Here is a 15174-nt window from a genome sequence, read left to right as displayed (position 1 = left end):
AGTTATGCTTGCCCTGATATCCTGCCAAGGTGAATGAGATTGTGTCACATTGATAAACGGAACTATAGTCTGCCATATAGAGACATTCATGTGTGAAAAATGAAAGAATGACATTAGCTGGAAGCGCATAAATAGAGATACTTATCGTAAGTACTGCATTGCCCCACTATAGACCAACAGCTCCATTTTACCCACAATACCTTCCATCTGAAGAAAGTCCAAGACACAAGACAAACTTCGTCAGACCTGCTGAATCCAGCCGAAGGGGCTCAAAGCTTCATCTCATGCGTGTCTTTGTAGCAAAACCCAGCTGGATTTAGGATTTCAGCAGTTTGGGGTGGTATTACATAGTTTTAAAACTCCTCATCCTCTGGATTTCTTGTATTTTGCACAAACTGACAAGTGACTTTTGGGTAATGTATTGCAGTTGGAGCTGGCCAGCAGCCCGGATGCCTTTACCTTTGATTAATCAGGTAAGAACGGACAATGAAATCATTCAAATTTCTCCTTTTGCTGCAAGGATGGACCATGGAGACATTTCTAAGGCAATTAATCATGCAGATTAAAGACATTTTAAAAATAATGATGTACAAATGGCAGCTAATTTGATGAAATATTAGTCTGTTATGAATTTGGAGAGGTTGAAACAAGCATCCATCACTAGAAGTATGGCGATAATAGAGATAATAAGAGATTAGAAATGGCATTTATTCACAGATGAAACCGTTTTTGTAATCGATAATCACAAGGAGGCGTTGCAAGGCCAAGAGCGGCAATTGGAAAGGGGGGTCACTGCCAGACAGGTGGGATACCATCATGGGAGGCGGCTGGGGATGTGCTGACTGAGCAGGGCCAAACAAAGCGACTAAAGCGTCCAGACAATCCTGGTCCCGACCCAGACCGTCCTGGCACACAGAAAGGCCAGCTCAGTCAGTGACGAGCCCAGTCCTGGAGCCGTTGAAAAGATAATTCCCCCCTCGCAGACCACATGCGGCATGGGGCCACTTGTGAGCGCTGACAAAGCAAGATCAAGCAGAAAGGATATGAGTGGGAAACTTCAAAACCTGCTCATGTTTCTGGGCCCGTGAAAGGATTTGTATAACACATTCACTTTTGATGGACTTTCCCATGTTCCCCCAGACAGCTCTTTTGCTGCCGACGCGTCCAAATAATGAATCTCTTATGCTACATTTTTTTCCTCCGAGCAAGGCCGTGTTTCTAGTGGTTTTGCCGGGATGCTGGGTAATCCAGTCAGTCTTGCGTCGCAGCAGAGAACAGATGGAGTACCGCTGATTCAACAGCTGCCAGGGAAACAGGTGAGTCTTCTGAAACAGAGCTATGGATATTAGAGCGGACGGAGGGCAAAAGAGGACGAGTTTAGGTTGAAGCATGCAGAACTCTGTGTAAAAGCATCATACTTACAAATACCTACAAGAAGTGAATGGATTGGATAGATTTGTAGCTTTTTCAATATATAAATGGAGGATGATTTGATCAAAGGCTTAATGGCACTTCAGATCAATTTATGCTCAATACTAGTTTCAAATTTAACAGAAGCACCAACAAAAGTATCGCATTTCTCCTTTTCTGTCTTTTTCTTCCGACTTAATAGCATAATTACAGAACAATAGAGCGGAATTATCTTTTGAAGTGAGTCTAATCATGCATTTCTTCTCTCGTTTCAGAAAAAGAAGCATTTTCTGATGAATCCAAAGAAATTGCTCATACATTGTCTTCCTCAGGCACTGAAATGGAACGTTTGTGTGTGATTCTTTTGCTTGCATGTAAAACTTTCATAGTGGATGCGCAATTCAATGGGTTCAACTGTGATGCCAACTTCCACAGCCGCTTCCCCGGTGAATGAGCACTTGCTTTTTTGGGCAAGCATTTAATCAATGACATGTAATTAATGATATATTCCCTCTCAACAGCCGAGCGGGACATCAGCGTGTATTGTGGAGTGCAAACCATAACGCTGAAGATTAATTTTTGTCCGGTGCTTTTTTCTGGCTACATCGACACTGACCTGGCATTGAACGGGCATCACAGCGATGCCCACTGCCGAGGGTTCATCAACAACAACACGTTCCCAACAGTCGTGCTGTTCAGCATCAGTCTCAGCACGCTGGAGGCTTGCGGAAACTCACTTGTGGTAAGAAATTGGTTTTCACCATGTTTAAAGGCCTGCATGGAGGGCACTGACCCATGACTGAATAATTTACTTACATTAGCCCTTAAATGGCCCAGAACTTTAATTTCAGGTTCGGTCGTTAGTAAGAAAAACACATTTGTTACAGTAAATGCTAAACTACAGCTTGTGTTTGAAGAGACAGTATGCTCTATGACAATTTGCCTGTAATAAATGAAGAACATCTGCAGGTGAGGTGGATTTAGCTTCGGCTGGATGACAGCAGAGATCCGGCATTGATAAAAGAGCTGAAGATTAGAGAGGTGAAGGCACATTAGTTTTAGGAAGAGCAATCACACCTTAGTTCCTTTGTGTCTGTAGGTCTCCACGGCCCAGGGGCCCAACGCCTATGGGAATCTCTCCTTTGTCCAAATTGGGAATATAGCAGGATACATTGACACTCCGGATCCCCCGACGGTCATCAGCTACCTACCTGGACTTCTTTACAAGTTCAGTTGTAGTTACCCTCTGGAATACCTGGTCAACAACACACAGCTTGCTTCGTAAGTCAACTTCATTACTGTTATATTGCATTGCATTTCAATCCAGTGCATTATTGTGCCCTTTTTTTAATTAATACTTTTCACAGTATTTCGATGGAAGATAAAACAGTCCCAAATGGTCTGTTGTAAAATGTTTAGCACTTATTGTTAAGCCTTAACGAGATAAATTGTGAGGCATAATTAAATTAGTATGCACAACGAATATGTTGTAAAACCTAATGCACGGCTGATTACAAGGACATCAGATAGTAAATCAGGAAAAACTATTACACAAGTTTTCCTTTCAGACGTTAATTGGCCTGCAAAATATATTTATCATGTTTTAATAGCTTCTTTTGTTCGAAGGTCGGCTGCAGCGATATCAGTGAAGGACAGCAATGGCACGTTTGTGAGCACGCTGAATTTACTTCTATACAACGTTAGTATATGTAGAACATCAGCATCATTTCTAATTAAGTATTTGTTTAGTTCTATATAAATATATAATTTGATGATTTTTTTCTATTTTGCTTGTTTCTAATACAGGCTTCTTAAGTTTTATTCCTAAATAAATTACAATAATAATAATAATAATAAGAAAAAATTATTATTTTTTTCTTAATTATTTATAATATTTATTCATATATATATATATATATAAATATATAGTTTATAGTGTATACATAATGTTATTTTGCTACACATAAGAATACATTTAAAATAAGAATATATTTAATTACTTTATTGTGTGTGTGTGTGTGTGTGTGTGTGTGTTTAATGTGTATATATACAATAAATCATTATATTTTTTATAAATATTAGATATAAAAATATATTTTGAGGAAAAAAGTTTTTTTTTTTTTTTTTTTGAGCAAATGTGTGTGGAATCCTTACCTGTGATGTTTAATATTTAAGGATTCCTCATACGTCAATCATCTTGCCATCCCAGTATCTGGACTTACTCTGAAGACGCGAGTGTTTGCTGCAGTAAAAGCCACCAACCTAGATAGGAGGTAAACTACATATACACAAACATATCTGGGAAAAGTATCTCGCAAGAAGGCCCAAATGCAAAACATACTGCAGATATGAAACTGAAACAGTCTAAATGGTGAATTAATCATGAAATCTGATGGAGTTCAAATGTAAATTGAGACAGACACATGGTCTTTGGACTGTGTCAATGCTTTTTTAAAGCACTCTAAATGACCTCCTCTCTTATATCTGATAAATCCAAAACTGGTTTAGCCCATTAAAGGAAGAATGCTGAGTGACTCAATGCCCGGCTTGTTTAAGGCCAGCAATGGGTGCCACTAAAGTGGATGGGAAAGATTATTCTGGGCCTTGACTAGAGACAAGACACATGACTTCTATAAGAAATAACAGTGGCTTGCTCCTATAGGGCCATTTTGTATCCAGTCTCCCGCATTTCAGTAACTTATTCACACATATCACTCCCCACAGGTGGAATGTTCTGATGGACTACTGTTACACAACTCCATCTGGGAATCCTAATGATGAGCTCCGATACGACCTTTTCTTTGGGTAACTCCATGTTTTCTGCAGATACGAAGATTTGCTTGCATATATGTGTGTGGTATATAACCAGAACTGAGGCTGAATGCTAAGTGCATCTCGTCTCTGTTTCAGCAGATGTGATAAGGACCAGCAGACAACAGTGTTTGAGAATGGGAAGAGCCAGATGGGCCGCTTCTCTTTCGAGGTGTTCCGCTTTGTCAAGCACAAGAACCAGAAAATGTCCACTGTCTTTCTGCACTGCGTGACCAAGCTGTGTCGCTCTGACGACTGTCCCCTGCTCTTTCCTGTAAGGATGGCTGCTTGAAATAGTGAAAACATAGTGAAACCATAGAGAAAGTGTGTCAACATGTCTAGGTCGTACTTCATCCTAAAATCATCCTAAAAAGAAAAAAATAAGATAATATATTTTTCTCAAATAAAATGATTTTACACTGTGACAATATTTTTTAACTGATGCAATTTATTATTATCATTATTATAAGTACTACTACTTCTACTACCAGAAAAGGTTATTTATTAATAAAAAATAAAATGAGCATAAGTTTAAATTTTTCAATTTTATTCTTTGTAATCTTATGCTTACCATTTATTTGTTTAAAAAAATACAGTGAAACAATAATATTGTGAATTATATAGGCTATATATATATGTATGTGTGTGTGTGTGTGTGATTTAGTCCTATGATGGCAAAGTGAATTTTTCGGTGTCTTCTGTGTCACATGATCCTTCAGAGGTTTTTCTAATCAGATGATTTGATGCTCAAAAATATTTATTATTCTTACCAGTTTTGTGCTGTTCAGTATTTTTAAGGAAATCATGAAAATTGTATTAATCATTTTATCTATTTATGGTATTTTTGGTTTTCATATAGAAAAATATAGGAACAACACTTAACACTTAAACTAAACTAAGAATTTACATGGAAAACACTTAAATTTTGAAAAGCATATTGACTGGTTATTAAAAGCAAATCAATTTCAAGCTGAAACTGTGTTTATTAATCAAATACAAATATTATCATCCTGACAGATCTGTGGTAAGAGGAAGAAAAGGAATGTGCCGGAAAGAACTGCCGTGGCTTCTGACAGTGCAGTCATGACGGCCGGGCCCATCATCACCCGAATTGGTAAGATATGAACGCTAATGTAGTGTTTATGTAGCTCAACCTGTAGTGCACGATTTCAACAACACTAATTTTTAATTTTCAAATTATGCCTGTTATGTATATGAGACATGATTTAACCTTTGAAGGCAATACATGTGCTCATTTCACTAAAACAATCTCCGTCTGTCCACAGATGAAACTCCCAGCAATAATTCCCAACTAGGTAAGCCTTCCTTTGCCCTAAATCCTTCTTTCCCAGAACTGTAGTGTTTCTGATGAAGGATAAAAGCATGCTTTATTTCCTCCCAGAAAATATAAAGGATTTTTTTTTTCCTCAAAGGATGTAGCTGCTTAAAACCGTGACCAAAACCAAAAAACCCTCTGTCGGAGGGTTTCCGACAGAGAGAAGTTAATAGAGGGTAGAAGCAGGTGGTGGTATCAGGAAATGAACTAGAGGATGGAAAGAAAGAGTGTGCGATAGAGTTTGAATGGTTTGTTACATATTGTAAGAAGTCTTCCTAACACTCTGTGTATGTGTGTCTTTCAGCACTGTTAAACAGCCCTCCATTCAAAATGAATTCAGCAACGAGTGCCTTGATTTCTGCCAGTGCAATCCTCGCCGTTATGAGCACATGTTTCTTCATCCTGTCTATGTCACTGCTAAGAGGGAAATATACGCCACCAACACCTCTATCAGGAACTCACAACCCAACGTTCAGTTAAACACACACGGCTTTTCAGTCAGCTAAACAATACAACAATATCTGTGTAAGGAGCTCTTCAGGTAACACAGTCATACAGTACAGGGAAATAATATCATAATATCACTCTACACAGCCTTTAGCTAAACACAGCTGCCTATTTTTGGTCACAAAGCATCAATACAGATACTCTCATCATCACTGTTCTAGACACAATCCTAAACCATAAGTTTGAATTCTGATTTGAAATTATTCTCACACACACACACACACACGCACGCACGCACGCACGCACGCACACACACACACAGAATAATCAGGAATAACGCCATTAAAAGAGGCACTCAGTCATTTTTTTCCTCATTAAAATGTTTTACAGATAAAGAAATGTAATTTTGACAAAATCATGTACACTCACATGAGATTCTTAGTCATACTGGTTGACAAACAAATCTGGGGGCTGCCATGTAGAGATCACATGACCAGCTGAATAATACTGACTTCTGACTATCTCTGTAACGTTTCTTGTTATTGTATGATTTTGCTAATGAATTAAGTTAGTCACGGCTGATAATGCATTTCTAAAACTGAAAACATTTGATTTTCCCTAAATCTGCATCCACACCACTAGGTGTCAGTATAAGTACCAGAAGACTGACTCAACATAAACAAAAAAATTTCAAGTGCACTTTTAGGCCAGAACATGCTCTATGCATGTACATGAAGGCAGACGCTTCCAAATACAATAAATTGTTTAACGCAAATGCTTTTTCTCATCATTGCTGCAAGTGGAGCTATCTGCTTTTATGCTCAGATTTTTTTTTCAGGTCAATTGCTGTCATGGCGGAGCAACAGTTTAACCGCAGTCTTGGTAAGCAAGCTAGTTAAAGTCAGTGTTGATAGCAACTTAGCTGAACACATTTGGTTTAATGGCCAAGTTCTCATGTCTGCATTCATGTACTTGTGTAAAGTATATTTCTGGCTTTAAAGGGATAGTTTCCATTTTTCACATCGTTCCTAACTTGTATGATTTTTTTTCTTCTGTGGAACTAAGATGATGTTTTCAAAATGTTTCTAGTGTCTTTTATCGTTAAAATGAAAGTCAATGGGGTCCAATAGTATTATTTTGGACCCCACTGAATTTCATTGTACGCGAAAACAACAGATGAAATACATTACAAAATATATTATTTTATGTTTAACAAAGGAAAGAAATTCATATAGGGTTTGGAATCGTCAGAAGCTTAATTTTTAGATGAACTATCCCTCAGTTTATTTCATACTTTAAGATGTGACTGATCCACCACTACATGACAGCACCACGGTTTGTTTCTGTCTAGAAAACAACCAAAAGAATATATTGAAAGTGATGGTAGTTACACAGTGTAACACAAACATGAATAGTTTTTTTTTTTTTTTTTACAAACTTGCACTTGTACATTAACTGATCAACAGAGCAGCAAACTGTTTTTTTTTTACTTGTATTTAAGTGTAAATGTCAGTTGATCCAGATCTGCTGGTGCAGCGTAACTTAAAGTTAATACCTCAGCCCCTTGCTTTATTACAGGGTTTAAGATCAGTTACATGAAGAACATTAGCAAAGGTATCTAATAGACCTGCCCAACACATATTTCTAGTTCAGTGAGAATATTAGAGGCTACAGGATGGAAAGTGAGGAGTTTATTCAGCACATCTGCACAAAGGATCATGAGACACCAGTGATTCCAAGTACATTACTCTCTAGAATAATTAGTTTGAGTTACAAAAGCTGAGAAAGAGACCATAGGGAACAAATTTAATTAAGTCAGCCAGCAACCTAGATCACTATGCTATGTGATTGAGGTGGAAGAGAAGACTATTTAAGATATTTTTAGTTTTAATTCATTGTATTTGTTTTATACTCATTAGAATTTATATGTCTCAGTGATACCCACTGACCAGTAATATGTCTTAGCAGTTAGTTTTTACAGACTCTAATATTCAGTGTTAGCTATTTTTTTTATTTTTTTTAAAGATATTTGAATGGAATTTATGTACAAGATAATTTAATTAAATTTAACAGAGCATGATATTATCCTCCAAACCCACACTTATATTACTTTGTAGATTTTTCTTTCCTCATTTTTAACAATAAAGTAAATTCAGATGTGTGTCTGAATATCTTATTTGCAGATTTTCCTGTAGTAATTAAGAAACACACAGGGATCACAATCCATTATTGTTTTGTTGAAGAAAGAAAGCTTTTAAAGCTCTTCACAATCTTAGTAATCACCATGATGCCAGCTAAACAAAGAGCATGTATCCATATCAGACCTTTGAAGACTTCCAGGCTTATTATCTGTGACATCAGTGACAAATATTAATGGGATTGTGGCAGAATAAATGAATGGCTCAATTTAATCTGAAGAACTCTGGGTCACATAATGTCCTCTCTGGATATGAAAAACAAACAATCCATCAGAGGATAATTCCTCCTCTCCTGAGATGAGCTGAACTCTAAGAAAACAAGATATATATTATCAGTACCATTGCAATCATTCAGGTACCACAGCATATATCAAAACATAATGACATTTCCTTCTAAAACCATTACTGTACCATATTACTGTCAGTGTGCTCTATGTAAGAGTATAATATATTGTATTGATTTCAAAGCTGGATGGTTTCCATAGTGACATATGACTAACCCTCTTAAATAAAAATACACCGTTCCTGACATGAACTTCCTGGAAATCTCGTCATCTGCCATAAAGAAGGGTTGAGTATCAGCGTATTATATATTAGTTCTTTTGATTTGGAAGTGACCTGAGAGCACAAATCCCAAATCATACAAGGCCAAACTTTGACACATAAAGTGCTAATCTGAATCTAAATTACACAACGGTGTTGAAAGCAGTATTAGTTGAATGGAAAATAAATTATATAAATTATTTATCTGTTACATTTTTTATTATACAGTATATACTATTTTATTTTATGTATATATATATATATATATATATATATATATATATATACAATTTTCTTTATATGTACTATAATCCTTTAAAATTCAAATAGGCTGATACTAAAATGCCTGAACTCTCTGAAATGTACTGCGCGCCCTCGATTACTGTGATTACCTTGATTACTGCCACCTATCTCTCAAACGGACCATTAACACTCTTGATTGAGATTGTTGATAGAGTGTCAATGGTCCAATTGAGAGATAGGCCTTGTCCCAAATGGAACACTTCATGTGCACTTACGGTCTTACGGACTTATAATGGCCACTGTGCCGTGTGTACCATTTGTCATTTTAGTATTCAAAAGGGTGCTCGAGAGTGCCACCTTTTCGGCCGTTATACGCCCTCGATCCTCACTTCTGTCGAGCCTGCACTGGGGAAAGCTCCCCAGCAGACTGCTTCCCGACAGTCAAAGCAGCATTACGTCACAAATGTGCAGACTCAGATGGAGATCGCTAGGGTTTAGGGTACAATTCGGGACAGGGCCATAGGTGGCGGTAATGTACTTATAAGTCTGCGATCCACGGTAAAGCAAGCAAGAAGAAGAAGATGCCTCAAACGCAGGCTGATTGGAGGCATGCAGTACAGTTCAGACAGTATATAAATACTGTTCAGTTTCTTGCACAGACCGATCGTCTTGTGTCTTTACACATCAATGTATCGTCACAAGCCGCAGGGTTTAATTTGGTTTTGTTTGTGTATGTTTTTTTGTTTTGTTTGTTTTATTGCATGTTTTAGCCGTGATTCCTATTCACTTGCATTATATGACTAACAGACTGCAACAGTTTGAGTTAATTATCTCAGTTTGCGTTCTACTGAAGAAACAAAGTCACTTACATCTTGGATGCCCTGGGGGTAAGCAGATAAACATAACATTTCATTTTTGGGTGTACTATCCCTTTAAGCTTTATTAAACCCATCTGTGATTCCCCACGGATTCACCTGAGATTTATCAGGATCTGTGGCTCATCACACTGAGAGTGTAAAGAAAAACGCTAAAACAAAGTGATTCGTTTGCAGCTTAAAGCAAAGCCCTCTCATTACAGAGTAATCCATTGACCTTTTCACACCACTTAACAGTGTTTACACTCAATAGCTGCCCTTCAATCAAATGTGCCCTGTTTTTGGGCCTCTTGATATATGTGATAATGGTATTAGTTCACTCAAAAAACTGTTTAAAGAAAGAGGCACAGGTTATGTGATCAGAGATCTCTAACTTGACTGAAAATGTATAATGAGAAACCAGACTTTCAATAAAGCAGGGATGACTATGGTTGGTGTACAGTTAAGTGACTAAATAAGCACTAATTGGGAACATCTGGTATTATATGTATTTGTATATTTTTTCGTGCGTCAAGCTATTAACCAAACTACACACAGTAAGTGACTCAAGACTGGATTGAGATATTACTGTGAAGAGATGACATTCAAAAAAAATGAAAATGAAAATGAATGCTCACCCCAGTGGGCTTAATTTATGAAACACAGACAGAATTAATTTTCTAGTTTGCCAAATCATTCTTATGTAACTTGTTGCAACAGTTTTGTCAACATACCTTTATGAAAAATTAACTGACTAAAAAACAAAACACAGATTTTTTGATAGATAGATAGATAGATAGATAGATAGATAGATAGATAGATAGATAGATAGATAGATCTTTTGCTTTATAAGAACTTAGACAAAAATGGCTAAAACAGTTATATGGTTTGGGAAACACCTTGTCCCAAGAAAACAATGTTACCATGGAGACTGACAATCCATAAAAAACCCCAGAAATAGACAACACCAAATATATGTACTCAGCTGCCTACCCCATCAGGTTTTTCCATCAAAACAGGCAAATGCATAAGACTCCCTTTGGTAAATTATGTGTGTTTGCATTATCATCCTTATTTACTGCGTTGCTAGGAATACCTTTGGAGCAACATGAAGATCCCTGACATTTCGTACAGTGTCAAACTAGGGGGAAAAGAGCCATTGCTGTATTGTCTCTGCTCCCTGGAGGCACGACACTTACTCCTTGAGGTCTTGTATTAAGATGCCAAGGGTATCCATGTTTAAGTAGACAAAAAAAACAACAACAAAAAAACAGGCCATTTCTTTGAAAGCCCACATTGTGTAGAGTTACAGCAAATTCCTTCAGGCGGTCAACTACGGGACTTTATTCATAAAAGGTCTGTTCCAAAACAGTAGATACACTAAACCTCTATGACCTTATTTCATTCCCATTCCCACAAAAGAAAGTGCTCTATAAAAGGACTCCACAGTTCACAAGATCTCACAGGCAGAGGATACCCAGACCAACCGCAAGCATGATCCAAGGTTTGTACGTGTCCTAGGACGTGTAACTGTGGGATATGTGCTGAGCACCTGGGATGCACCAGTGGTGACTAACTGATTTTGAATATGGTGTATTTTCTTCCATGAACAGGTTCCCGTTCAGCAAACACCAGGAAAGATATTCTGCTCAACATCTCCCTCTTACTTTTAGCGACAAATTTAGACAAAAGTTTCCAGTTAGTGCTTAGTGACTGCGGATCAGAATACAGACGTCCAGGTATAGTTTTCATTCCTGACTGAATCACACAGGTCTACATCATAAAAATATCAGAATTACTTGAATTGGCTTATTTTGATGTGTTTACAGGTGTTTTCAAGCTTGTAATTCTGTCCAATTTGATTAAAAAAACTTTTCTTCGATTCAGTGTTGTTGTTTTTTTGCCTCAAGTAAGACTTTATACTGGTTTTTGCAAAACTAATCCTGTCGTTCTTGTCACCACAGAGTACACAGACATCTCTGTAGACTGTGGAACGGAGTACATCAATGTGGCTATCAAATTCTGTCCTGTCATGTACACTGGCTACAACGAATCAGAGTTAATCCTCAACAACGTCAAGAATAACCCAGACTGCAGGGCGACCCTCGATACTTCTGTATTACCTCCCATGGCCCGATTTAGGTTCCCAATCAACTCAACCAATGCCTGTGGCAGCAACTTTGTTGTGAGTAATGGCTATAAATCAAAGTAAAGTGTTACCACAAAAATCCTCAATTCTAGTCCAAACTAAAGGGTCAATCTGTTTTAAAGGCTTTAACTACAATACATTTCCTAACTTTTCTCCACAGACAATAAGGAGTGTAGGCACAGGAGTATTCTCTGACTTCTCCAACATCGAGATGGTCAACATCAGTGGAACTGTACAATCAAATGTCATCACAACAGGCACTGTGACGTATAACGCTGAGCTGAAGTACTACTACTCGTGTGCCTATCCTCTGGAGTACCTGATCAACAACACTCGGGTGGATGTGTAAGTGATCATTTTCTGTCATTCTATAGCATACCAGTTTAGATCTAAGATCTAAGATTTACTAAGGATAAATGAACAAAACTCACTCGGGAATAAGCTTCTTGGTGTAGTGTCTTTCTCTAATAACATGTTAAATCCAATTGGTTAATCCACATTGTTGTCCTCAAAGGACAGGAAGATGAGATTATATTCACAACAGAGAGATCCAATGACACTGATACACACATCTAGTTTTGGAGTTGTCCATATTGAGTGATTGTGGGCTTTTTCAGGTAAACTTTAACCTTGTTCTGTTTTCTCACAGGTCAGCCTCCTCGATTGCAGTAAAAGACAACAATGGCAGTTTCATCAGCACTTTGCGTCTCAAACTCTTCAAAGTCAGTCCCTAAATCTCAGTGCATTTATAGATCAAATCAGCTAGAGACATATGCTAAATATTCATTTATCTGAACATCTTTTCATTTCTCAGGACATAAACTTTACAGAGCCTCTCATCATACCTTCCCTCGGTATTGAGCTGAGGACAAATGTGTTTGTGCAAGTGGAGGCCACCAACTTGACCTCCCAGTAAGACCTGTGTCTGATGAGTTTCATCATGGCAGTAAATTAATCAATTTTGCATTTAAGTTGACAATTATTATGTATTTCACAGGTACTTTGTGCTGCTGGACAGATGCTACGCTTCCATTTCCACTACACCCACCACCACAAACTTCTTCAACCTCTTTGTGCCGTAAGTTTAATCATTAGTTGTAAGTATGGTAAGCTTACTATAGTCATAACATAATACAACTGCACCATGTTTTTAAGACGAGAGAGAATAGTTTGTTGATTGATTATTTGTTTGATCAGATGCAGCAGTGATCAGTTCACTAAAATGCTGGTGAATGGGGAGATGCAGATTGCTCGGTTCTCGTTTCCGGCCTTCCGCTTTACAGAGCAGCAGAACCAAACAGTATCGACATACTATCTGCACTGCATCACAAGACTGTGTGAAATATCATCCTGCAGTACATTTAAGGTAAAGATATACAAGATATACTTCCCTTTCACACCATTTGTTCTTGAATTAGCCAATTTTAATATATACTAAGCCCAAGCAAAATAGAAACACGTTTTGGATTAGGATGGGTGGGTTGGCTTTTTTCTTGTCAGTGTCAAGCTTTGGTATTTTTGGGGGGACATTTGAAGATGTTTACACAAAAATAGAAACACATACATACAGTTCAACTACCCAGAGACAAACACTGACCAAGACATTGTCCACTCACCGTGGCTCTTTCCACAGCAATGTGGCAACCGAAAAAGGAGAGACGTTGTGCCTTTGACCACCACTCCTTCTCCAAATGGAGTCACAGATACCACCACCATCACATCACCAGCCATCGTCATACGCTCAGAAAACGGTACAATCCTTCCCCTTCGTGAAAACTAAATGAATGAATGAGTTGTTTACATTTCATTCCAGATCTGAAAAACTGACTTTATTGTGTTTATTTCGTTTCAGTGGTGGCAACAAAAGAGGAAGGTGAGCTAAACTGTTTCACATGTAAAGCATGCAATATTTGTCCAGACTCCTTCATATTTCCAGTGTATTGAATGTAGCAATGTTAACTAATTTAACTAAATACTAAATTAATAATAATAAAAATTATTAAGCAACAATAAAGCACTCTCTTGTAGAATGTTCACATGTAGCACTTTGAAAGTTTGATTCTTTTTATTGAATCAGTTTGTTCAGATGAATCATCTAAATGAACTAGATCAAACAGAAAAAATGAATCAGTCTGAGACTCTGAGGCATTATGTATCTATTTACAGATAACAATCAGTAAGCACTGCTGTCTATCACTATTTTTGACAGTGCATCCTAATTTTGTTGTTTTTGAAAGTTATTTTTCAGCCAAAGAATTTTTCAGATTTTTTTTTTTCTCAAAAAATTATGAATTTCCAGCAGTCATTACTCAAGTCTTCAGTGGCACATGATCTTTTAGATACTGAAATCATACTGATTTGGTGCTCAAGACACATTTCTTATTAATATCAATGTTGAAACAATTGTGCTGTGGAAACCATGATATATTTTATTTCAGGAGTCTTTGATGAATAAAAAGTTTTTTTTAAAAGTGAAATCTTTTGTAAACTATTTTGTCATTTTGACTCATTTATTGGTGAATAAAAGTAGTAATTATATTTTAAAACCAAACTTTTGATCAGTATTGTAGTTAGCTCCTTTCGTTTGTAGTTTACAGTCAATTCTAACCTCATGTGTCCTTGTTTTGCAGATGTCACAATCAGCACCAAAAAACCTTCAGACATCTCTGTGGGTCTCGGCGTGGCTGTGGGCATCCTGGCATTCGCCTGCATCATGACTGTAGCAATGGGAGCAGTTTTCTACAAGAGAAACTTGCACAACGCACCTTCAAAAATGCTCCGGTGAGCTGAGACACCCTGATACTGCTCCAAGAGAGGACTGCCGGTCCCCGCCGGGATGATCTCTCGCCGCTTGAGTGCTGAGCAGGGCTCAGCGTAGAATTGTTTTGGACATCTTGATCTTTCCTATAGTGCTTCTAGGTGAATAATCATAGCATAATGTGGTTTAGAAGAGCAACAGTGCACTACATCAGCTCTACACATTAAACTTGTGTTTAAGTGTAGCTTGGACCTGGGAATACATGTTAAAAGCTTATGTATATAAAAAAATAATTATACAACAGGCGATATTAATTCTCTGTGATTTAGTATTTTTGAATTGAAGTGCATCAAAAATGAAAGTATTGACCCATCAAATGAATCCAATCCCAATGAGCGCACGCTGTGGAACCTGTAAAACACAAA

At 37.4% G+C, this 15174-nt stretch overlaps 2 protein-coding genes across 2 annotated transcripts; both read left to right on the top strand.

The window, feature by feature from the left end:
- Positions 1 to 777: 777 nt before the first annotated feature.
- On the top strand, positions 778 to 6226 carry zpld1a (zona pellucida-like domain containing 1a). The gene is made up of 11 exons (XM_059544952.1): positions 778 to 1316; positions 1686 to 1856; positions 1932 to 2152; positions 2510 to 2691; positions 3037 to 3109; positions 3586 to 3683; positions 4135 to 4215; positions 4324 to 4495; positions 5239 to 5335; positions 5508 to 5537; positions 5862 to 6226. Exons 2-11 carry the CDS (start codon positions 1751 to 1753, stop codon positions 6035 to 6037), a joined length of 1236 nt encoding a protein of 411 aa, XP_059400935.1. The 5' UTR covers positions 778 to 1316; positions 1686 to 1750; the 3' UTR covers positions 6038 to 6226.
- Positions 6227 to 11315: 5089 nt separating this feature from the next.
- On the top strand, positions 11316 to 14776 carry LOC132132359 (zona pellucida-like domain-containing protein 1). The gene is made up of 11 exons (XM_059544734.1): positions 11316 to 11346; positions 11456 to 11581; positions 11807 to 12027; positions 12152 to 12336; positions 12641 to 12713; positions 12806 to 12903; positions 12989 to 13069; positions 13189 to 13357; positions 13625 to 13742; positions 13844 to 13864; positions 14622 to 14776. The coding sequence occupies exons 1-11, from the start codon at positions 11337 to 11339 to the stop codon at positions 14774 to 14776; spliced, it is 1257 nt and encodes a 418-aa protein (XP_059400717.1). The 5' UTR covers positions 11316 to 11336.
- The last annotated feature ends 398 nt before the right edge of the window (positions 14777 to 15174 follow it).

The sequence above is a fragment of the Carassius carassius genome, chromosome 49, assembly GCF_963082965.1.
Source record: "Carassius carassius chromosome 49, fCarCar2.1, whole genome shotgun sequence".
Classification (NCBI taxonomy): Eukaryota; Metazoa; Chordata; class Actinopteri; order Cypriniformes; family Cyprinidae; genus Carassius; species Carassius carassius.
The sequence above is the reverse complement of the archived record's forward strand: the minus strand, read 5'-3'. Positions and strand labels throughout refer to the sequence as shown.